Raw genomic sequence first — 24,994 nt, forward strand, 5'->3', positions numbered from 1 at the left:
TCCTAGCTTAGCCCAGTATAAGCTCTCACGGTCAACGAAGGATATTCCTTCTCCCGGGAAGACCCGATCAGTCTCGGAATCCTGGTTACAAGACATTTCGACAATGGTAAAACAAAACCAGCAAAGCCGCCCGAATGTGCCGACAAATCCCGATAGGAGCTGCACATATCTCGTTCTCGGGGCACACCGGATGAGCAGTCCGTACAACTAAAACCAGCCCTCAAGTTTCCCTGAGGTGGCGCTGCAAAGGGCTCTAGTTTGGACCAACACTCGGAGGAGCACTGGCCCGGGGGGTAAATAAAGATGACCCTCGGGCTCCGGAAACCCAAGGGAAAAGGCTAGGTGAGGCAAATGTAAAACCAAGGTTGGGCCTTGCTGGAAGGGTTTTATTCAAAGCGAACTGTCAAGGGGGTCCCATAAATCACCCAACCGCGTAAGGGACGCAAAATCATGGAACATAACACCGGTATGACGGAAACTAGGGCGGCAAGAGTGGAACAAAACACCAGACATAAGGCCGAGCCTTCCACCCTTTACCAAGTATATAGATGCATTAATAATATAAGAGATATTGAGATATCCCAACATAAACATAATCCAACATGGAGCAATCTTCATCTTCACCTGCAACTAGCAACGCTATAAGAGGGGCTGAGCAAAAGCGGAAACATAGCCAAACAACGGTTTGCTAGGAAAGGTGGGTTAGAGGCTTGACATGGCAATATGGGAGGCATGATATAGCAAGTGGTAGGTAGCGCAACATAGCGATAGAGCGAACAACTAGCAAGCAAAGATAGAAGTGATTTCAGGGTATGGTCATCTTGCCTGCAAGGTTCTCAGAGTTGTCGAAAGCTTGATCCTCGTAAGCGTACTCAACAGGTTCCTCGTTCACGAACTCGTCTCCCGGCTCTACCCACAGCAAGAATACAAGCAAAGGAACCACAATCAATCACGGGAGAAGCACAAGCAACATGATGCAAAACATGCATGATATGCGAGATATGATATGCGATGCATATGCGTGCTCCGGAAGAAAACGAATGAACAAGGCAGTAACTTGGCAAACCAAGCATGCCACTGGAAAGATGAGATGATTTCGGTCGAAATCGATATAAAGATCACCGGAAATGGATGCACGGTTTGCAAATGGCAAGCAAAACAAGAATGACACGAATATGCGATTAACAGCATGATAGCACTTAGAATACAGCAAGTAACTATGCTACAGCACCCCAACATAGCAACAAAGCACATAGCAGTAATCTACAGGAGATTCTTGACAAAAAATGAACACTGAGCTACGGCTAGATCACACAAGAGCAGGTTCAAACAAGCATGGCAAAAGTGCAAAAGATATCAGGTTCACAGACTTAGTGAAATTACTGGACATGGCATAAACAGCATCAGGTAGCAATGTTCAGAGCAAGCTAAACACATGCTACAGGAACTTAACATACCAAAATAAGGAATGGCATGAATCTACTAAATGCATAGAACAAACGTCCCTTACTGACCATAAGCCAAAAAGGACTAGAAGATATGATGGCACCCATGTAAACATAGCAAGTTTCGTTAACAGGTATCAGACTTTGCAGAAAACAGAGCATGGCAGAAACAGTATTATGAAGCATCTTGGTGGGCTTGATGCACTCATCACAAAGCAATGCATGACAAAACAAGCATACCTACAGCAATATGGCATGTTGATGAAGCTATCCATGGCAAGAGAAAATTCATAGTATGAAAGGATCAACTACAACAAGCTTGGCAAAATTGAATAACACGTAAACAATCTGCTAGAAATATTTTATAGCAAACGTAGAGCAAGATTAAGACATGCTATGGGACTCCATAATTGCAAACAAGGGCACGGATGGATAGAGCACAACTATATCTACAAAACATCCTTACTGAACATGCTCAAAATAAGCATGGATCTCTCTGTAGACACATGGATACATGGCAACAAAATAACAGCAGCCACAGACTGTAAAATACTAAGTCCCTGCATCAGAAACATCACGAAGCCTAGTTTGCATGCTTGTGCTAGTCACCACAGAGATCACAAAAATACATGGCATTACACCTCTATAAAGATGGCATGGCATACATCAAAACACATGTAGAGCTCATGCCCATAAGATGCACACATCAAATGCAACAAAAATAACAAATCCTCAAGTTCTGATAAGTAACAGCAGGTAACAGCATATAGCACTCTTGCACCAGCTATTTGGGCAACAAGATGGACTCAAATGAGCATGGCATATTGGAACAAAATGAAGAGCATCTCGAGACGAACATTTCGATATATTACACGCACGAAACGGAGCTATATGCAGAGAGTTATGATGCGATGAACATGAGCATGTATTGTAAAATATCTAGGACTTGGAATATTTCGGGGGAGGAAGAAAGAAGTCAACCGTCACTGTGGATCTAGGGTTCGGCCGAGGCTCGTCGGATCGAGGACGGCTGGAGCTGGCGCGGCTGCCGGCGACGGAGGGAGACGCCGGGGTCGACGGCGGGGCACGGGCGCCGGCGAGATCCGGGCGAGGGCGGCGGGATCCGGCGACCGGAGCAGGGGCGCGGGCACGGGCGGCGCCGGCGCGGGCTCTCCGGAGCGGCAGCTCGGCCGGAAGTCGACGGCGGAGCGGCGGGCGGCGAGGCGCCGAGGCGGCGGGGCGACGCGGGCGAGGCGCGCGAGCTGGCGGCGGGGATTGGTGGGCTCGGCGGGCCCGACGCGGGCTCGCGGGCCGGCGGCGGCGCGGGGGCCACGTGGCGGCCTCCCGTTGGACGCGGCGGCGGGGATTTCGTCCGGCCGGACCGGACGTGTCCGGCGGCGCGGGGTGGAAGAAGACTAGGGTTAGGGTGGAATTGATCCGGAATTTCGGAGAGAGAGGTGTTTTTATAGGTAGAGGGAGCTAGGAGACTCCAAATGGAGTGCGGTTTTCGCCCACACGATCACGATCGAACGACCGAGAGCATGGAGGTGACTTAGATGGGTTTTGGGCTGTTTGGAGGGGGGTTTTGATGCAACACACAAAAGGACTTTGCGGTTGCCCGGTTAACCGTTGGAGCATCAAACGACCTTCAAATGGAACGAAACATGACAGGTGGTCTACCGGTGGTATACCAAGGCCACTCGGCAAGACTCGGTCCATTCGGAGAACGTTCAACACCCGCTCACGAAAAGAAAACAAGAGGGGTGCGCCGGTGCGTGAGGGAGTGCCGGATTGCAAAACGGACAACGGGGAAAATGCTCGGACGCATGAGACGAACACGTATGCAAATGCAATGCACATGATGACATGATATGAGATGCATGACATGAACAAAATGCAAACGAAAAACAAAACCCGACCACGGAGGGAATATCCCAACACATAGCCGAAAATGGCAAGAGTTGGAGTTACAAATATGGAAAGTTACATCCGGGGTGTTACATTATCCCCGTTGAAAACTTAACCTATATTGTCATCAATCACCAAAAAGGGGGAGATTGTAAGTGCATCTAGTGCCCCTTAGTGATTTTGGTGTATTGAAGACTTATAGGTTAAGGGACTGATGTGTTTACGAGTGTACACAGGTCTATAAGTCTATGAGGAGTTTGATATTTACAGAGAAAGTCGACCCCTAAAAATGAAGTTCTTCGACTGAAGACTTTGAATTTCTGAAGACTTTCTGAAGACTTTGAAAGTGAAGAAATTGGTGTGACCTTGAAGACTTGGTATTCGTTTGAGGAACATGAAGCGTGAAGACTTTTGTTTTCGTAGTTTCATTTTCTCTTTCTTGAGTCATAGGAAACACCGTACTGTTAAAGGGGGTCGAGGAAATACTAAGAAAAAATTTCCATGTGATGCTCAACTCAAAATCTTACACCTACCAATCCCTTCGAGTGAAGCCATTGGAAATCTCATACAGTCCAGTCATATTCTTCAGTGACAGAGACTAAGTTCTTCTGGTCTCTGAGGAATTTGTTCTGACTGAGGAGTTAGGAATTCGCCAGTGCGGATTGCCTACACAGTGAGGAACATGATAGCCCTGAGGAATTTGATGCTCAAATTTTCGACCGTTGCTGTGCTATGCGCCAGCTGTCCCAAAATATCTACCCAACTAACGGTCATATCATTGAAGGGCATTTATGTCTTATCATGACGGGCTGCTCCCTAGGCTATAAATAGCCGCCCCCTACAACCACTAGCTGGTTGGCTGCTCCGAGAGAAACTGACACTTGTCATTTGAGAGCATCCCATCCTCCGAGGACTTTGAGCGAAAATCATCAAGTGAGGAAAACCCAAACCCAAACACCTACAAACCCAAAGTGATTGAGCATCACTAAAGAGATTGATCCTGTGTGGATCCGATGCTTGTTACCTTTGAAGACGGTGCTTCTTCCAGACGGTTAGGCGTCATGGTCTAAAGCATCCAAGAGAAAATTGTGGATCGCCGAGTGACCGAGTCTGTGAAGGTTTGGAAGTCACCTGAAGACTTACCACGAGTGATTGGGCGAGGTCTGTGTGACCTTAGCTCAAGGAGAATACGGTGAGGACTGTGTGTCCGGGACTGTGTGTCCTCGGGTTTAAATACCTAACTGCTCCAACCAGACGTACAACTGAGACAGCAGTTGGAACTGGTCTACCAAATCATTGTCTTCACCAAGCTTACTGGTTCTATTTCCTCAACTCTTTCATTTCCTCATAACTGTGTTGTGAACTTGTTCATATCTGTGTTTGAAGACTTTGACTGAAGACTTTCTCAATTTCCTCAGTTCAATTTCTTCAGTTTGTTTGTCTTCATCCTGTGCTATCCTGTGTTTATGCTTCTGTACTCTGTGCTTGTCTTCATTTCATCATGATGACCATGCTTGTGTTCTGCTATGCATACTTTTGAGTACTTATTCTGCTGCAAGTAGTTCTTCGCCAAGGAATTTCCTCACTGGCAAATTCCTTAGTGAAGAATTCATAAAAATCACCTATTCACCCCCCCCTCTAGTCGATAACTCACTTTCAGCCTCACACCGCAGCCGAACCAGTGAACCCTCGTACTCCTCTCCGCGTGGGCTTCCACTGTCGCGTCTTCCCCGGCTCCACATCGTCCCCTTCCTAGACCTCGTCGTCGTCCATCGCCCTGGTGCTCTCGGCGCGGTGTGGTCAACGTGGTCAAGGAACGACTTCGATCGGAAGACTACTGTACGTGGAGAGGCTGATAGCTGGGTCCACGGCCGCATCAAGGAAGTGCCTCCTTATTACGCGGAAAATAATGATTCCTCCACCTGACAGCAGGGACCCACCGGATGGGCCACCGTATTTTGCGGAAAAAAAACGTTTCCCCCCTGACTGCTCGGACCCACCAGCTACATCTTCGCACGCAAGGAAGTGCGTCCATATTACGGGCAAAAAAAATGATTCGCCCCCTGACTGCTGGGACCCACCAGCTACATCTTCGCACGCAAGGAAGTGCCTAACAGTCGGGACCCACCTGGTCAAATTGTACGTAGCGTTGTCATTCTGGTCGCGAACGTATACGTACATACTGGTCGATCGGTCTGTCTGCAGGCTGCTGCGATGAACCGTGGCCGTGCAAGGAAGGGCACGTGTCATAGTAGAGGCGCGCACGTGTCGTATTAGAGGCGCGCAGGTAGCATGTACACGTACGTACAGCGGCCAGGGTGCAAGAAAGAAAATACGGCCACGTACGTACATACGGGCGGGGTCTCAAACGCCTACTCGCGCGTACGTACGGCCAGGGCTCGTGTACATGGCTGGGTCGGAATGGAGAAACTGCGTCGTCATCGTGTTCATAGGGAGGCAACGGAATGTGTCGTGTTCATCGGGAGGCAACAGAACGCGTGCTGTTCATCGGGAGCCAACCGGCTTGGACGGAACAGCCGATGGAAACGAGGCATGGCATACCGCGGAACGGAGGAAACGGCCTTGTGTTCGACCGGCCACGGTCGAAACGGGATCCTGTTCATCGGGAGGGGTCTGGCGTACCGCAAAACGGAGGAAACAGACTTCTGTGGACCTCCTACGGTCGAAACGGGGTCCTGATGACCGGGAGGGGTGTGGCGTACCGCAAAATGGAGTAAACGGACTTGTGTTGGAGCGCTACGGTCGAAACGGGGGTCCTGTTCATCGGGAGGGGTGTGGCGTACCGCAAAACGGGACTCCACGGGATATTGTTCATCTCCACTGTCGACCTCCTCCAGCCTCCACGGGCTACTGTTCATCCACCATCGACTGTTCATCCACGGGCTCCTGTTCATCCAGCCTCCACCGCGCGCTCTTCCACCGGCTACTGTTCAACCAGCCCTCTCCACGGGGTCCTGTTCAACCACCCCTCCACTGGCAACTGTTCATCCAGCCCTCCACCGGCTACTGTTCAACCAGCCCTCCACGGGGTCCTGTTCATCCAGCCCTCCACGGGGTCCTGTTCATCCACCCCCCCCCCAACCGGCTCGATCGACCGGGATCCTGTTCATCCAGCGGCAACACCACGGGGTCCTGTTCATCCAACCCCCCGCCGGGAACTGTTCATCCAAACCCCCCAACAACGCTCATTGTTCATCAAGGGAAGGAGGCAGCAGGTTCGATCGGCTTCAGTTAGCAGCAGTAGCAAACAAAGGAATCGCTCGATCGGGTTCAGTTAACAACCATCGATCGATCGCTCGGGTTCAGTAACGCGTAGCCTGCAGTGCAATCGCTCGGGTTCAGTAGGCGAACGCCTCGCTCGGGTTCAGTTAGAGCCCAACGCCTCGCACCCACGCGCGTACGTGTACAAGAGAAACGTGCATCGCTCGGCCCCCGACCACCCACCGTACCCAGAACTCCCCGATATTTTCCGCGCCCTCGCTTCTACCACGGTTTTTTCCGTCATGGACGGCCCAAAGAATGTCATGCAGCTGCGTCTCCGGCCGCCCAGGATGAAAAGCCCATTTTCTGTCATGATTTTTTGTCATAGAAGTAGGAGCCCACCACATCTATGATGATACCGGGTTTTGTCACAATTATCGTCATAGAAGTGTCATAAGTATGACAGAAAAAAATCGTTTGGCCCAAAATATCACGGATGTGTCTTTTTTTTGTAGTGCATACATCAGTATGTATTATTTCCAATAAGTTTGTTGCTCGCTCCATTGTTCCGGAGAATGGAGTCTTAGTCATCTTGCCCATGAGGCATGGTTCACAAGCATCAAGTGATTCATAATCAAGTGATTCCAAAAGCCCATCAGCATGGAGTTTCTTCATGCGCTTTACACCAATATGACCTAAACGGCAGTGCCACAAATAAGTTGCACTATCATTATTAAACTTATACCTTTTGGCTTCAATACTATGAACATGTGTATCACTACTATCAAGATTTACTAAAAGTCGACCACTCATCAAGGGTGCATGACCATAAAAGATATAATTCATATAAATAGAACAACCATTATTCTCTGATTTAAATGAATAACAGTCTCGCATCAAACAAGATCCAAATATCATGTTCATGCTTAACGTTGGCACCAAATAACAATTATTTAGGTCTAAAACTAATCCCGAAGGTAAATGTAGAGGTAGCGTGCCGACGGCGATCACCTCGACTTTGGAACCATTTCCTACACGCATCGTCACCTCGTCCTTAGCCAATCTTCGCTTAATCCGTAGCCCCTGTTTCGAGTTGCAAATATTAGCAACAGAACCAGTATCAAATACCAAGGCGCTACTGCGAGCATTAGTAAGGTACACATCAATAACATGTATATCAAATATACCTTTCACTTTGTCATCCTTCTTCTCCGGCAAATACTTGGGGCAGTTCCACTTCCAGTGACCAGTCCCTTTGCAGTAGAAGCACTTAGTCTCAGGCTTAGGTCCAGACTTGGGCTTCTTCACTGGAGCAGCAACTTTCTTGCCATTCTTCTTGAAGTTTCCCTTCTTCCCTTTACCCTTTTTCTTGAAACTGGTGGTCTTGTTGACCATCAACACTTGATGCTCCTTCTTGATTTCTACCTCCGAAGCCTTTAACATTGCGAAGAGCTCGGGAATCGTCTTATCCATCCCTTGCATATTATAGTTCATCACGAAGCTCTTGTAGCTTGGTGGCAGTGATTGAAGAACTCTGTCAATGACACTATCATCAGGAAGATTAACTCCCGGTTGAGTCAAGTGGTTGTGGTACCCAGACATTCTGAGTATATGTTCACTGATAGAACTATTCTCCTCCATCTTGCAGCTATAGAACTTATTGGAGAATTCATATCTCTCAATCCGGGCATTTGCTTGAAATATTAACTTCAACTCCTGGAACATCTCATATGCTCCATGACGTTCAAAACGTCGTTGAAGTCCCGGTTCTAAGCCGTAAAGCATGGCACACTGAACTATCGAGTAGTCATCAGCTTTGCTCTGCCAGAGAGTCATAACATCTGGCGTTGCTCCTGCAACGGGTTTGTCACCTAGCGGTGCTTCCAGGACGTAATTCTTCTGTGCAGCAATGAGGATAATACTCAAGTTACGGACCCAGTCCGTGTAATTGCTACCATCATCTTTCAACTTAGCTTTCTCTAGGAACGCATTAAAATTCAATGGAACAACAGCACGGGCCACTTATCTACAACAACGTAGACATGCAAAATACTATCAGGTACTAAGTTCATGATAAATTAAAGTTCAATTAATCATATTACTTAAGAACTCCCACTTAGATAGACATCCCTCTGATCATCTAACTAATCATGTGATCCATATCAACTAAACCATGTCCGATCATCACGTAAGATGGAGTAGTTTTCAATGGTGAACATCACTATGTTGATCATATCTACTATACGATTCACGCTCGACCTTTCGGTCTCAGTGTTCTGAGGCCATATCTACATATGCTAGGCTCGTCAAGTTTAACCCGAGTATTCTGCATGTGCAAAACTGGCTTGCACCCATTGTATGTGAACGTAGAGCTTATCACACCCGATCATCACGTGGTGTCTCGGCACGACGAACTGTAGCAACGGTGCATACTCAGGGAGAACACTTATACCTTGAAATTTAGTGAGAGATCATCTTATAATGCTACCGTCGTACTAAGCAAAATAAGATGCATAAAGGATAAACATCACATGCAATCAATATAAGTGATATGATATGGCCATTATCATCTTGTGCCTTTGATCTCCATCTCCAAAGCACCGTCATGATCACCATCGTCACTGGCTTGACACCTTGATCTCCATCGAAGCATCGTTGTCGCTCGCCAACTATTGCTACTACGACTATCGCTACCACTTAGTGATAAAGTAAAGCAATTACATGGCGATTGCATTTCATACAATAAAGTGACAACCATATGGCTCCTGCTAGTTGCCAATAACTATGTTACAAAACATGATCATCTCATACAACAATTTATATAATCACGTCTTGACCATATCACATCACAACATGCCCTGCAAAAACAAGTTAGACGTCCTCTACTTTGTTGTTGCAAGTTTTAGTGGCTGCTACGGCCTTAGCAAGAACCGTTCTTACCTACGCATCAAAACCACAATGACTTTTCATCAAGTTTGTTGTTTTAACCTTCAACAAGGACCGGGCGTAGTCACACTCGATTCAACTAAAGTTGGAGAAACAGACACCCACTAGCCACCTGTGTGCGAAGCACGTCGGTAGAACCAGTCTCGCGTAAGCGTACGTGTAATGTTGGTCTGAGTCGCTTCATCCAACAATATCGTCGAATCAAAGTATGACATGCTGGTAAGCAGTATGACTATTATCGCCCACAACTCTTTGTGTTCTACTCGTGCATATAACATCTACGCATAGACCTGGCTCGGATGCCACTGTTGGGGAACGCAGTAATTTCAAAAAAAATCCTACGCACACGTAAGATCCATCTAGGTGATGCATAGCAACGAGAAGGGAGAGTGTTGTGCACGTACCCTTGTAGACCGTAAGCGGAAGCGTTATGACAACGCGGTTGATGTAGTCGTACGTCTTCACGATCCGACCGATCCTAGCAGGTCTGCACACGTTCAGCTCGGTGACGTCCCACGAACTCTAGATCTAGCTGAGGTCGAGGGAGAGTTTCATCAGCACGACAGCGTGATCACCGTGATGATGAAGCTACCGGCGCAGGGCTTCGCCTAAGCACTGCAACGATATGACCGAGGTGGAAATCTGTGGAGGGGGGCACCGCACACGGCTAAACAATTAACTTGTGTGTCCATGGGGTGCCCCCCTCCCCCGTATATAAAGGAGTGGAGGTGGGGAGGGCCGACCCTCTCATGGCGCGCCCAAGGTGGGAGTAGGATTCCCCCTTTCCTAGTAGGAGTAGGAGAAGAAGGAAGAAGGAGAGAGGGAGAAGGAAAGGGGGGCCGGCCCCCCACCCAATTCGGATTGGGCTTCGGGGGCGCGCCCCCTCCTTGGTCACCTCCTCATCTCTCCCACTAAGGCCCATTAAGGCCCAATGACTCCCCGGGGGGTTCCGGTAACCTCCCGGTACTCCGGTAAATGCCCGAACTCAACCGGAACCATCCTGATGTCCAAACATAGCCTTCCAATATATCGATCTTTATGTCTCTACCATTTCGAGACTCCTCGTCATGTCTGTGATCACATCCGGGACTCCGAACAACCTTCGGTACATCAAAACACATAAACTCATAATACCGATCGTCACCGAACGTTAAGTGTGCGGACCATACGGGTTCGAGAACTATGTAGACATGACCGAGACTCATCTCCGGTCAATAACCAATAGCGGAACCTGGATGCTCATATTGGTTCCTACATATTCTACAAAGATCTTTATCGGTCAAACCGCATAACAACATACGTTGTTCCCTTTGTCATCGGTATGTTACTTGCCCGAGATTCGATCGTCGGTATCTCAATACCTAGTTCAATCTCGTTACCGGCAAGTGTCTTTACTCGTTCCGTAATGCATCATCCCATAACTAACTCATTAGTCACATTGCTTGCAAGGCTTATAATGATGTGCATTACGGAGAGGGCCCAGAGATACCTCTCCGACAATCGGAGTGACAAATCCTAATCTCGATCTATGCCAACTCAACAAACACCATCAGAGACACCTGTAGAGCATCTTTATAGTCACTCAGTTACGTTGTGACGTTTGATAGCACACTAAGTGTTCCTCCGGTATTCGGGAGTTGCATAATCTCATAGTCATAGGAACATGTATAAGTTATGAAGAAAGCAATAGTAATAAACTAAACGATCATAGTGCTAAGCTAACGGATGGGTTAAGTCAATCACATCATTCTCTAATGATGTGATCCCGTTTATCAAATGACAACTATTTGTCCATGGCTAGGAAACTCAACCATCTTTGATTAACGAGCTAGTCAAGTAGAGGCATACTAGTGACACTCTGTCTGTCTATGTATTCACACATTTACTAAGTTTCCGGTTAATACAATTCTAGCATGAATAATAAACATTTATCATGATATAAGGAAATATAAATAACAACTTTATTATTGCCTCTAGGGCATATTTCCTTCACTAACCCCCTGACCCATCGACAGGTGGGCCCTGTTAATTAATTAGCGAGGAAATTCTTTAATTAGATTTAAATAACCCCTTGTTAATTAGCTGAGTCTTTGACACGTGGGACCCAGTCGTCAGGTTTGACCGGTTTGACCTGACATCATGCTGATGCAGTACTGACACAATAATGGTTTTTCTGGAATATAAATAAATCTAAAATGATTTATTTATTTCAGAAAATAACCTAAACTTCAAAAATCCATAGAAGTTCAACCGTAACTCCAAATGAAATAATTTATATACGAAAAATTATCAGAAAAATATGAAGAATCTGTTTATGTCATGTTCATGCATGTTTGAGCAAGTTAACATCACTAAATAGGACAATTCATGATTATGGAATATATGGTAATTAGTTTTGGAGTTGGAATTTGTTATATGTTTGAATTCCACTCCAATTAATATGACTGACTATTGCTAGGTCAATTCAGTATCTTAACTTGTCATGTCATCCATTTGGTTCTGCATTGCATTGAACGTGTTTCCTTTTCCTGTTTGCCGGTGTTGTTCCTTCTCGGTAGAAGACGGTTTCGATGCAGTGATCATTAACACTGATGAAGAGCTATACTATCTTCAGAAGTGTCGGGCAAGCAAACCCCCTTGAGAATTCCGATATAATCTCACTCTCTCGCTCTTGCTCTCTTTTATTGCATTGGGACAACAACGATTCAACTGTTACCTATTGCGGTAGTTGAACCCATTCCTCTGCATGACCTGTCTTTTCCACAGTAAATAGCAAAACCCACTAGCATGAGTAGGAGTTGTTTGAGCCATGATGTGCCCACTCATTCATGATTGCTTGCTATTGCCTGCTATGCTTAGAGTTGTGTCAGGTCTGATTCATCCAGGGATGGATTGGAATGGTGGTGAACATGTGCTGCTGTTGAAAGCTAAGTGTGTGAACATGATTTGGTAAAGGTAGTGATGAGAGGCCATGTAGGAGTACATGGTGGGTTGTCTCATTGATACCGTCCTTAGGAACTGAGTTCTGTGTATGTTATCCAAGAACAGCTACTACCACACATTGGCCTCGAAACCCATGGACCCTCTCGCTTATTAACCGCCTCGATTTGTGTCCAGGAGTTGCAACTAGTTTTTGGTTTGTAGGTCATGCTAGTAGTCTACCAAGTGGCACACGGTACAAGTGGGCTTGGTACATACTAGGCACCGTGGCCCGGTGTACCAAGCCCAGAACCATTCATCGAGGTGGACTTGGGAACCCTGCACACATTGTTTGGGTCCGTGATGGAAACTTCGGCCGGACTTCCTTTGCGGGTTCAGCCTCAGATAGGCGATAAACCTAGACTAGAGTCTTGCGTGGTTAGTCAGGTTGTGGACGACACCCTCGCCAGGCTTCTGCTTTAAGGTTGCCGAGATACATGACGTGTATATGGTGGTAAGTGGTGAGAGTGTGTGTGAAGAAATACACCCCTGCAGGGTAATATGATCTATTCGAATAGCCGCGTCCTCGGATATGGACCACTTGAAGACTTATATGGTTCATAGATAACTTGAAGTGGATACTCTAAAATGCGCAAGATAAGCGTGAGTGCTATGGATGGCCTTCTCGTAGGGAGACATGAGCGGATTCATAGTGGTGTATTGATATGGTGATTATGTGGACTCGTGGGCGCTCTCTCACCCCAATGGAGTTACTGGTAGTCGTGGTACATGATAGCCATCGAGTCAAAGCTAGCTTGCTGCAGTCAAACTCCACCACCCCCTTTGTTGATACTTATGCTTATGTAGTTAGTTCTGATGTAAGTCTTGTTGAGTACAATTGTACTCACGTTTTCTTAATTTATGTTTTTGTAGAGGAGACTTCAGTCTCACTAGTAGTTCCACGTGGGCTTCGACGATTAGCTTGGGAATAACAAATAGAGGTCTGGCTCCTATGGAGAGTCTTGTAGATAGACATGTTTTCTAGCCTTCTTTCTTTTCAGCTGTCTGTACTCAGACATGTTTATGCTTCCGTTGCTTGTATGACTTTGTACGCCAGGTCATGAAACCCATGTTTGTAATATCATGTTATGTATGGCTCTTCAGGGCCTCTTAAATAAATACTTGAGTCGTAGAGTTATGTTGTGATGCCATGTTGTACCAACACATACTTACACTGCGTACGTATGATGTATATTGCTATGTGTTGGGTCACGACAAAGAAGTTGAGGGACCAAAAACATACTTTACTTGTAGAACACGTGGTTGCCACCCCGCGACAAAATCTAGCATTTTCTCTAAGTTTTATTAAGCACTTAAGTGAAGAGCGTCGAATCACGATTGGGCAATGGATCAATGCAGAGTGTGTAGGTTTTCATTTGTTAAAGGGTGCTACCAAATAAAGAAGGGGTCATCTATTTATAAGTTTCATCCGACATTTTAAAATCTTTGTTTTATTTTAGTATGATTTTGTCATGAGAAGATTTAGAATTGGTTTTCTCCTTTTTAGTCATGGGTGATATAATAAGAGCATCCCTCCAAAGCGACGTCGTGTTTTATATTGAAACACTTAATGTGCCCCTCCTTATGAAGCTTCTTCATGTGTCGTGCTCCCATACACCCCCTTTTATCATATCTACTTGACGAAACATACGCTAAGCTATCGTGTGCGGAAAAGACCAACGCTCCTACTGCTGGCGTACAAAATAGGCGCTAAGTTATCGTTTGCGGAAAAGATCAATGCTCCTACTGCTGGCGTACGAAACAGCCGCTAAGCCATCGTCTGCGCAAAAGACCAATGCTCCTACTGCTGGCGTTTTCGCTTTCCCCCTCTCCAAGACAAACCGTCAATTTGGCAAGGCTTCAGCCGCATGCACCGCGTCAAGAAGAGATAATGGAGTTTCTTATGTGGACAAGGTGCTAGTTGTGTGGCTCCGTGCTAGTCTTCTTGGGCGATAAATGCAAGTGGCTCCAACTACCTACATCGCTTTCCCTTGCTTACGTTTGTTCCTCAACTTCCCCACGTGTAACTTGAGGTAAAAAACCACAACCCCACCAAACCAACAAGTTGAGGGACCAAAAACATACTTTACTTGTAGAATACGTGATTGCCACCCCCACAACAAAACCTAGCATTTTCTCTAAGTTTTATTAAGCACTTCAGTGAAGAGCGTCGAATCACGTTCGGGCAATGGATCAATGCAGTGCGTAGGTTTTCATTTGTTAAAGGGTGGTACCAAATAAAAAAGGGGTCATCTATTTATTAGTTTCATCTAACATTTCAAAATATTTGTTTGGTTTTAGTATGATTTTGTCATAAGAAGATTGAGAATGGGCTTTCTCCTTTTTAGTCATGGGTGATATAATAATGAGCATCCCTCCAAAGCGACGTTGTGTTTTATGTTGAGCCACTTAATGTGCCCCTCATTATGAAGGTTCTTCCTCTGTCATGCTGCCATCCCCCCCCCCTTATCATATCTACTTGACGAAGCATACAGTAAGCTATCGTGTGCGAAAAAGAGCAATGCTTCTACAGTTGGCGTATGAAACAGACGCTAAGCTATCATTTGCCAAAAAGAGTAATGCTCCTACTGCTGGCGTACTAAAGAGCCGCTAAGCTATCATCTGCGTAAAATACCAATGCTCCTACTGCTGGCGTTTTGGCTTTCCCCCTCTCCAAGACAAACCATCAGTTTGGCAAGGCTTCGGCCGCATTCACCGCGTCAAGAAGAGATAATGGAGTTTTTTACATGGACAAGGTGCTAGTTGTGTGGCTCTGTGCTAGTATGCTTGGGCGATAAATGCAAGTGGCTCCAACTACCTACAATCTCTTTCCCTTGCTTACGTTTGTTCCTCAACTTCCCCACGTGTTACTTGAGGTCAAAAACCACAACCCCGCCAAACCAACAAGTCGAGGGACCAAAAACATACTTTAATTGTAGAATACGTGATTGCCACCCCGCGACAAAACCTAGCATTTTCTCTAAGTTTTATTAAGCACTTAGGTGAAGAGCGTCGAATCACGATCGGGCAATGGACCAATGCAGTGCCTAGGTTTTCATTTGTTAAAGGGTGCTATCAAATAAAAAGGGGTCATCTATTTATTAGTTTCATCTGACATTTTAAAATATTTGTTTTATTTTAGTATGATTTTGTCATGAGAAGATTCATAATTGGTTTTCTCCTTTTTAGTCATGGGTGATATAATAATGAGCATCCCTCCAAAGCGACGTTGTGTTTTATGTTGAGCCACTTAATGTGCCCCTCCTTATGAAGCTTCTTCCTCTGTCATGCTCCTACCCACCCACCCATCCCCCCCTCTTATCATATCTACTTGACGAAACATACGGTAAGCTATCATGTGCGGAAAAAGACCAATGCTCCTACTGTTGGTGTACGAAACAGACGCTAAGCTATTGATTGCGAAAAAGACCAATGCTCCTACTGCTGGCGTACGAAAGAGCCACTAAGCTATCGTCTGCACAAAATACCAATGCTCCTACTGCTAGAGTACGAAAGAGCCACTAAGCTATCGTCTGCACAAAATACCAATGCTCCTACTGCTGGCGTACGAAAGAGCCGCTAAGCTATCGTCTGTGCAAAATACCAATGCTCCTACTGCTGGCGTTTTTGCTTTCCCCCTCTCGAAGACAAACCATCTGTTTGGCAAGGCTTCGTCTGCATGCACCGCGTCAAGAAAAGATAATGGAGTTTCTACGTGGAAAAGGTGCCAGCTCTGTGGCTACGTGCTAGTCTGCATGGACGATAAATGCAAGTTGTTCCAACTACCTACAATCGATTCCCCTTGCTTTACGTTTGTGCATCAGCTTCCCCACGTGTTACTTGATGTCAAAAACCACAACTCCGTGCCGTTGTTTTCTCATGTACCGCCGCCCTTCCTTGTCGCACCCCCTCCTTTCCGTTTGTCGCATTGCCGTTTCCCTTCCCCCTCTCCCCCACGGACGCCTTGTGAGATCTGTCACCGGCAACATGCATTGGCTACATCGCCAGTAAAACCATCCTCCAAGCCTAGGTGAAAGCTCGTTAAAAAAACAGCATAAAAATCATATAAATTTTTTTCTGAAGATTCCAATCCTCTCAAATTTCTAAAAAAAAACCATTTAAATCAAAGAAACCCTAAATGTGCATTCTTTTTTAGGGAATCCCAAAATGTACATTGAAAGGTGGGAAGTAGATCAAAATCTCCCCTCGTAAATGAATGCAATTGCACCCGCATATCATTATAATTGTCCGATATTATTTGGACAGATCCTCTGACTTTCCATGTATATATAGTCTTATTATATGATATAAATGGCGATGCATCAATTCCGAATCAGGGTTTTACTCGGTGGAAATCAATCAATCAAAGGGGTGGACGACGGAAAGAGAAGCGGACAAAAGGAGTAAGCCTGCGACCCGGCTGGCTGCGCCACGCGCCCTTCCGACGTGGCGCGGCGGCCGTTCGCGCTCTCCACTCGAATCCTAGAACGCCGCCGAGACCACGCAGGCAGAGCTGCAGCCTGCAGACCGAGGCCAAATCGAACGAACCCGGACCCGCACGTGCGCCCTCCCCTCCGCCTCTCGTCCCCTCGCCATCTCATCTCGTCTCACCGGAGGTAATCTCTCCCTCCCCTCTCCTCCTCTCCTCCTACATAATCGCGCGCGCGACCGGTTCGTCGCGCGCAGCGCAGGCAGCCTCGATTCCGTCGGGCGACGCAAAACAGGAAGCCTTTTTGAGTTCTTTTTCTTTGGTAGATTACTACTGCTACGAGCGGCAGGCCGGGCGGGCGACGCATGTGAGCATGGGGCGCGCTCCTTGTGCCGTCGGCGGCCCTTACCTTCTCTCGGATTGCTCCGCCCCAGATTGGATCTGTTGTTCTCACCGTGCGTCCGAATTCCGGTAGATTTCCGTGCCGGAGGGGGCATATAAGACCGGGAAGAAAAGATTCTGCTCAAGGCGATTGGCGTCCGTCCGTGAAGGCCACGCGCGCGCGCTCCACCGATCGTCTTCTCCGTCGACGGCGATGAAGTACGTGTCCGGGCCCTACTTCGAGCCGGACTTCGATCCGGTCCTCGACCGCCTCGGCACCCCAGGGTACGCCCGCATTGGCTAACCTCTGCTTGTTTGTTGTTATTCTTCGGTCCATCCATCGAATTCTTGGTATGACGTGCGTGCGTGGATTGGACGGCTGCAGGGTCGTCGTCGACAATGAGACGCGCGAGGACTGCTCGCTCGTCAAGGTGGACAGCGTGAACCGGGACGGCGTGCTGCTGGAGATGGTGCAGCTGCTCACCGATCTCGACCTCGTCATCTACAAGTCCTACATCTCCTCCGACGGCGGCTGGCTCATGGACGGCAAGAACCATCTCCCTGCAGCCTCCTTTTCATTTTTCTTTCTTCTCCGATCGATTTAGGTCAGAAAAATATACTATGATTGATGACGCGGAATTTTCTAATCTTGTTCGCCATGCAGTGTTCCACGTGACGGACCAGATCGGGCGCAAGCTGACGGACCCGTCGCTCCCGGGCTTCATCCAGCGGGCGCTCCTGCCGTTCCAGCGCTCCGGCAGCCCCAAGTTCACCACCTGCCTCGGCAACGTGGTCGGCCCCGGCGGCCCCGACGTGTCGGACTGCGCCTCACTCGAGTTCACCGTGCACGACCGCCCGGGCCTGCTCTCCTCCATCACCCAGGTGCTCGTCGACCAGGGCTGCCACGTCGCGTCCGGCCAGGCCTGGACGCACAACGGCCGCGCCGCCGGGGTGCTCTACGTCACCACCACCGGCGCCGACGGCGCGGCGCTGCACCCGAGCCGCTGGGCGCGCATCGAGCGGCTCGTCAACGCCGTGGTGGACGCGCGCGAGAACGTGTCGGGCGAGCGGCGCTGGGTGTGCATGTCGGCGCCCGTGCGCGGCCGCGTCCACACCGAGCGCCGGATGCACCAGCTCATGCACGACGACCGCGACTACGAGTCCGGCCCCGCCCCGACGCCCGTCGACGAGGAGCACTTCTGCATGGGCGACCGGGCGGCCACCGCGGCCCGGTCGGTGCACCGCACCCAGACGCGCGTCACCATCGAAAACTGGGAGGAGCGGGGCTACGCCATCGTCAAGATGACGAGCAGGGACCGCCCCAAGCTGCTCTTCGACACCGTCTGCGCGCTCACCGACATGCACTACGTCGTCTTCCATGCCACCGCCGGGGCCCAGGGCCCTCTCGCCATCCAGGTACGCACATGCACTGCACCACGAATCTCTTATGTGGCCGCGCCTGTTTGCATTGCCCTGCCACACCAGTGACTGACATTGTGGTGACCACGGACGCACGCACGCAGGAGTACTACATCCGGCACAAGGACGGCCGCACGGTGGACAGCAACGCCGAGCGGCAGAAGGTCTCCCGGTGCCTCGTCGCCGCGGTGGAGCGGAGGGCGTCTCATGTCAGTCAGCCTCCATTAGCCATTTCATTTCTTTCCGTTCGTCCAAGTGTATTTTCGTTGGGCGCGCAATGCTGAGACGCCATGGCGTCATGTCCTCCTGCAGGGCGTGAGGGTGGAGGTGCGCGCCACCGACCGGTCGGGGCTGCTCTCGGACTTCACCAGGATGCTGCGGGAGCACGGGCTGTCGCTGCTGAGGGTGGAGATCAAGCGGCAGAAGGAGGAGGCCATCGGGACCTTCTTCCTCGTCACCGACACCGGCGGCGAGGTGCGGCCCGAGGCGCTGTGCGCGGTGCGGGCAAGGGTCGCCGAGATGGGCATCTCGCTCGACGTGGCCAAAGGAGCGCCTGGCTGGCCGCCGGTGAAGAAGACGAGAGCGCCGGCGACGTCACCGGCCGATCAGGAGAGGCCCAGGTCCTCCCTGGGGAGCTTCCTGTGGTCGCACCTTGGGAAGCTCTCCAATAACTTTGGCCTCATCAGGTCTTAATTAGGAAAACTGTTAGCCAGGCCAGTTCATTCGCCATTTGCATCGCTGTGCTTTGTTGGATATGAGTCTCAGAAAGCAGTACAATTTTGTATATGTACGAAGTGTAGTGTGTTGTCATTGCAAATATAGTTGTCATCACCATTTCGTTTGTTCTCTCGTTGCCATTTTGTTCTCTCTTTTCCCATTTTTTTTATATTTTTACGCACTCCTTTTTTTGAATAATCAACCAACGAATGAAACTTTTATTGCTGTGACTTTTAAAAGAATGCTTATGTACACAAGATTACCAATAAAATTACAAACCATACGGCACCCCCACCCACTGTACGTATATATTACCATTGCATCCAACCGGGCAGCTTAAAACCAAAATGGAGCCGCTCCCCTTTCATTGTACACAAAACTTCCGTTCTATTAACAAACAAGCAATTTCAACCGGTTTCCAGTTTTCAGGTTGATGTTCGCCCTGAATTTGCTCCCTTTTCATTGTACAACTTCCCTTCTTCTGTTGACAAGCAAGCAATTTTGACCGGTTCCCGGTTTTCAGGCTGAAGTTGGCCTGGGCTTTGGATGATGATCATTTCGTATCATCGTCATCCTCCAAATCACTGAATGACACATCTTCCTCGTCGCCTATGAGAATGGTGGTGTGCCCAGCGAGATCGGCCTCCTCGTCAAACCAATCGTCTATGTCGTCATCAAATGTTTCTTGCATAACATTTGAGGCCTTGCTACCATCCTCCCTCAGTTGCTCTTTGATGACTGTTTTGTCCACCACTGTGACTTCAGTTCCTTGGATAGGATGTTTTTCAATCTCAAAATCTGTTATGGGGGTGATCGAAGCTGCATGTTGTCGCACAGATGGGAACGCCTCCATGACGTCCTTGGAGCTGTCATCTTCCGAATGCGTTCCAAAGTCATCTTTATGGCGACGTAACTGCTCTGTTGCATGTTGCTTTGACTGGTGTTGCATAAGCATTGCTCTAGCTTCCACAATCTGCAAAAACAAGAAGCAGGCTTAGCTTAACTGCTGGGAGATGCGTTACCCTGCCCATTGCAAGAACTAGACGATACCCTGCCCATTGCCGCGGGATCAGAGATTTGATTTCTAAACATTTTAGACAATACAGATTCACCCTTAATACTCAAACTATGCTATGTAGAAACAAAAAAAGCAAAAAAAATAAAATAAAAGGTTGAACATGCCATAAATGAAATGCGGTGGCATTAAAAATCCACTATGCGTGTTGCATGGTAGAGAGACTCTTATGTTCAAATTGGATGGATGTTAGTGGACCAGGCTAGCATATCAAATAGCTAAAACAATTTGGATGATGTGGAAGCACGCATGTGCAGAAAAATAGCAATGAATATTTTGTCGGTTTGTCTATATAATATAGATATATTATGATGGAACACGTGATGATAAGCACACTATTAATGCAAGTACGTATCCAATCCCTCCTTTCGGTGCACCCCAGGCCTTACTGGGCTACAAAGATTCTTCAGTGATGAGGCTAGCTAGAGATAGATATAGTACACAATGCATTTAATCCACAATTAATCTCTTTTTAAATATTTCTGACGTTGATTTAGTTACAATGAATTTTTATACCACCCTAATGTAACACATCATCAGTACAACATAATTTATCCCAGTGCAGAATCTATTGACACCAGGATGCATGGGATGCACCAAGAAGATATGCACTAGATATGAGCTACCCAATATCAATCTAAAAAATAGGAACTCAGTTACTTAGATTATTTGTGAATTTATATTCTCAACAACCTCAAGTAACTCATCACAACCACCAAATGACATTATTGCATATCAGCTGAAGAAGGTTGTGCAAGGAAAAGGCAACCTCAACTTGAAGATAAAAGTGCACAGTTTCAGTTTTCTGCAGATATTGTGTGTGCTTCAATGGTGTTTTGCTAAATTATCAAAGAATCTCAGAGAAAGAACTGAGCAAGACACTATCACACATTGTCGTTGACTGACATGCTTGCTACCCTAATATGCCGCAGGATCCATAGGAAGCCAGTGGCCTCAAGTACCAGGCTACTGATGTTGTAGATGCTCTCAGTTGTAGTTTTCTACAAGACTAATTGTCATCATTTCACAATAATAATTGAATGCTGACAGTTGCTGGCACCAAAACAAGTAAAAAGGTATGTATTGGAATCCTAGGATTTTTCCTATGTTGGTCTTTTGATTCACAGGATTGAATCCTATAGAATTTTTCCCAAGGATTCCTTTGTACTATATTCCATAGGGATTTGATCATCCACTCAAACCTCTTGGAAAGAATCCTTTGTTTATCCTGTGATGCAATCAAGAAAAAGCCTGTAGGATTCAAAAGGGCTACATTGCAATCCTATATTTTTTTCTTATGCCCACGTTTTTGGAATCGTATGAATCAAAGGGGCCCTCTGAAGAGAAAAGATCTAACAAGATAGTGTTATAAGTATTAGATCGCCAAAAAAAAGAGATAGCACTGCATGGTTCTAATATGCAGGGCTGGTACATGACAGTAGAACTGGATAAACTCTGTCTTGATTTGGATAAAACATATACCAACAGTTGTGCCAATTCATGGAAAATGGAATATCATAAATTATTACTGTGCCATGCATCTAATATTCTAGTGCAATAGAAAAAACAGGACCAATGTCATGTGTGAGATAACATGCCATTGCGGGCAAAGACCGGCTTTGACCTTTATCTATCTTACGCTAGGATTTTCTTTATTTCCTTTGGATAAGATTTGTTTCCCTTTTTGTAACATTTAGACTGGTTTCCCTTCAAGTTAAGGTTATTCTGAATTAAGTGCCAGATATATATGGTATGGGCTATGGTGCATGGCACCCCAACTCTCCCTCTCTTTCTCTCTTCTTCCTACTCCCTATCTACAAAGTCTAAGTGCCTTATCCTTCAACAGTGCCATAGCGTCAAGATCCTAGACCACGCCCTGTCGTCAAGCACCACATCCTAAGATTCAATCAACAAAGGCCATGGCAACTGATTGTTACATATCATAAAAGAGCTGTATTAGGGCATGTCTGATTGGTTATCATGTTTGACAAAAAAATTGAGCCAAATGTGCAACTAGTCCCAATTTTCTGGCAAGGAAGTTGTTGGAAATTTGGCAAAAAAAAAATCCATCTAAAAAGTGTGGTTGTGGCTTGTTGAGAACTTACCGGCCTAAGAAAGTGAAACTTGGCAAACTTATGTTATAGCATCGGCAGTTCATGGATCATTCTTCCTTTTTATAATATCTATTATGCAAATAAATATGTGACCAAAAGAAGAAAGAAAGTTGCAAGACCACTTAATCATGTTAAAGACCCAGTCAACAGCAAGTACCGTTTAGTCGGATAATCGTCTGAGATAATGATTAATACCACGGCCACATATAAAACTTCACTACTTTCTTCTAAGATTGCCTGGATTCTGAGAATGCAATGTTTTATGTATCAGGTGGAGAGAAAATTTACCTGTGGTGTGGACAGTAGTTCAGCGTCATGCTTGCTCAGTCTAGGATGTAGAAGAACAAAATAAATTTTCCAAAAGCATTCTTCGCTCATATGGATTGGGCATAGTTCAATCCGCAAAGCAGCTAATGTAGGAGCAAGGTGCCCAATAGCCAAAGCATGCTCTTGCTGAGCATCAGACATGTCAAAATCTGCAGGGGGTAAAAAGAGTATTGAAAAGGTTAAGCGAACACATTCACATGGTCAGACTTTGTGATAGAAAAAGCGAGGTGCAATTGATAGTTCCATTGGAATAGCATATGAACAGTTACACTGAAACATACTCCATAAACACAAGCCTTTCCATCAGCACCATGTTAAATCAAGGCATAACTTAAAATAAGTGCTACAGGGTTTCATGAATTTTGTCCATAACTCATAAGCTCGCATCATTAGAAAAAGTCTCTTCCAAATTTGCCAAACTAAATTGACATGAAATTTTCCATGAAGAATTGATGATCATAAACACTAGTGAATGAATAGCTGAGGGGTGAAGAAATTACATGAGAATGGGCCATCAGACTCCTCTTCGTCAGGTAGCAGGGGAAAGTCAAGCCAGGTCTCCGGGTGCCTGGCAATGTTGGTGGCGAATGTGAGGACCTCGTCGGTGATGCCAATCACATCCCACTCCTCCTCCACCTCCTCCTCTTGCATTACCCTCGCCCGTTCCAGCTCAGGGCCATCCACCTCCTCCTGCTCCTCAGGCCATACCTTGCCGTCATCCGCCCGATGTCTGACCCTTTGCTCCTCCCACTCATCGCTCACCTCGTCGTCATCCGCCTGATGTCTGGCCCTTTGCTCCTCCCACTCATCCCTCACCTCGTCGTCTGCCACCCCAAGCCGCGCCATCTTCTCCAAGTAATGCCTTCCCTCGTCATCCTCCCTCTCATGCCTCGCCTCTTCCTCATCCTCCGGCTTATTTAGCCTCGCATCATCCTCCCTCTCGTCGTTGACAGCCTCGAGCAACTCCTCCTCTTCCCCGTCTTCAGGGGCGAAGAAATTGGAGGCGATGCTGGAGAACCCGGAGACGGCCTTGTGGCTCGAGATCCGCGAGATCCCGCTCCTGAACCTCCCGCTGATCTCGGAGAAGTCGCGCTGGATCCCGGCAATCTCAGGGGGCGTCCCCGCGTCGGTGGATTGACCCCCCGCGGATGAAGGGGAGGGCGAAGGCGAGGGCGAGCCCTCCCCGGGCGGCGGCGCGAGGAAGTTGGCGACGCCCCAGAATTGGCGATTTAGGGTTTTGGATAGCTCGGTGAGGTCCTCCTTGACGCCGTCCGCCGCGGCCGAGTGAGGCGGCGGCGGGGTGCGCGCGGAGGGATGGGAGGCGGCTGCGGCGACGGCGTCGGGGTCATCGTCGGCGCCTGAATCTTCGGGGATGTTGAGGGAGGTGGCTATGGAGCGGGCGAGCCATGACATCTCCGGCGATCGCCGGCTGACAGACAGGGGGTGGGGAGGGGGAAGGGGCGGGTGGGTTGGGTCGGGTTGGTTCAATCGGACGGGACCCTTTTTCCGGCTTCGTGTTTCAAATGGACAGGTCTGGAGAAGAGACAGAGACGTGTGACTTGCTGAGTTACGACTGGGCCCGGCCCTCGTGGCGCAGGTTTCTTTTTTTTTTTTCAGGAGAAAAAATATGCTGAGAACATCACAGAAAAAACGATGAACTGGGCAGTTCACAGAAAACCGGTCTGTTCGATGTCATCTTGAGAAAAGCCCCTCAATCAACTTGTTTTCGTGCGAACAAGCTGGGGGTAGAATCAGAAAAGGAAGAAAACCCCTCTTTTAGTAGGGCTTCATCCATTTTAGGAGCATTTCTCTCCATTTTATCCACGGACAAACCGTACCGGGCATCGGCGTCCCCTCCGGCGCAACCCTTGCTTGGTGCCATGGCGTGGCGATGTCGCTTCTCCCTCGTCGCTCCGCGCGGTAGCACCAGGCTACCAGCCCGCGCCGCCACTCCCGCGTCCCGCCATCTGCACCACCTCTACTGACAGTTGGGGAGAGGGGACTGCCGCCACCTGGTTAGACTGCCCGTACA

At 47.7% G+C, this 24,994-nt stretch overlaps 2 protein-coding genes across 3 annotated transcripts; one reads left to right on the forward strand and one right to left on the reverse strand.

Annotated features, from left to right (window-relative positions):
* The first annotated feature begins 16,931 nt into the window (after positions 1-16,931).
* LOC109772993 (ACT domain-containing protein ACR3) lies at positions 16,932-19,563 on the forward strand. Of its 2 annotated transcripts, none has more exons than XM_020331697.4 (6): positions 16,932-17,116; positions 17,405-17,595; positions 17,696-17,856; positions 17,975-18,726; positions 18,834-18,938; positions 19,042-19,563. In XM_020331697.4, the coding sequence occupies exons 2-6, from the start codon at positions 17,525-17,527 to the stop codon at positions 19,420-19,422; spliced, it is 1,470 nt and encodes a 489-aa protein (XP_020187286.1). In that variant the 5' UTR covers positions 16,932-17,116; positions 17,405-17,524; the 3' UTR covers positions 19,423-19,563. The 2 variants fall into 2 exon arrangements, with proteins under 2 accessions (XP_020187286.1, XP_020187285.1); XM_020331696.3 differs by having other exon boundaries at positions 16,983-17,116; positions 17,256-17,595.
* Positions 19,564-19,717: 154 nt separating this feature from the next.
* Positions 19,718-24,571, reverse strand: LOC109772992 (uncharacterized). The gene is made up of 3 exons (XM_020331695.4): positions 23,463-24,571; positions 22,924-23,111; positions 19,718-20,419 (listed from the first exon to the last, which is right to left on the reverse strand). Exons 1-3 carry the CDS (start codon positions 24,373-24,375, stop codon positions 20,000-20,002), a joined length of 1,521 nt encoding a protein of 506 aa, XP_020187284.1. The 5' UTR covers positions 24,376-24,571; the 3' UTR covers positions 19,718-19,999.
* Between the last annotated feature and the right edge of the window lie 423 nt (positions 24,572-24,994).

The sequence above is a fragment of the Aegilops tauschii genome, chromosome 4 (assembly GCF_002575655.3).
Source record: "Aegilops tauschii subsp. strangulata cultivar AL8/78 chromosome 4, Aet v6.0, whole genome shotgun sequence".
In the NCBI taxonomy this organism is placed as follows: Eukaryota; Viridiplantae; Streptophyta; class Magnoliopsida; order Poales; family Poaceae; genus Aegilops; species Aegilops tauschii.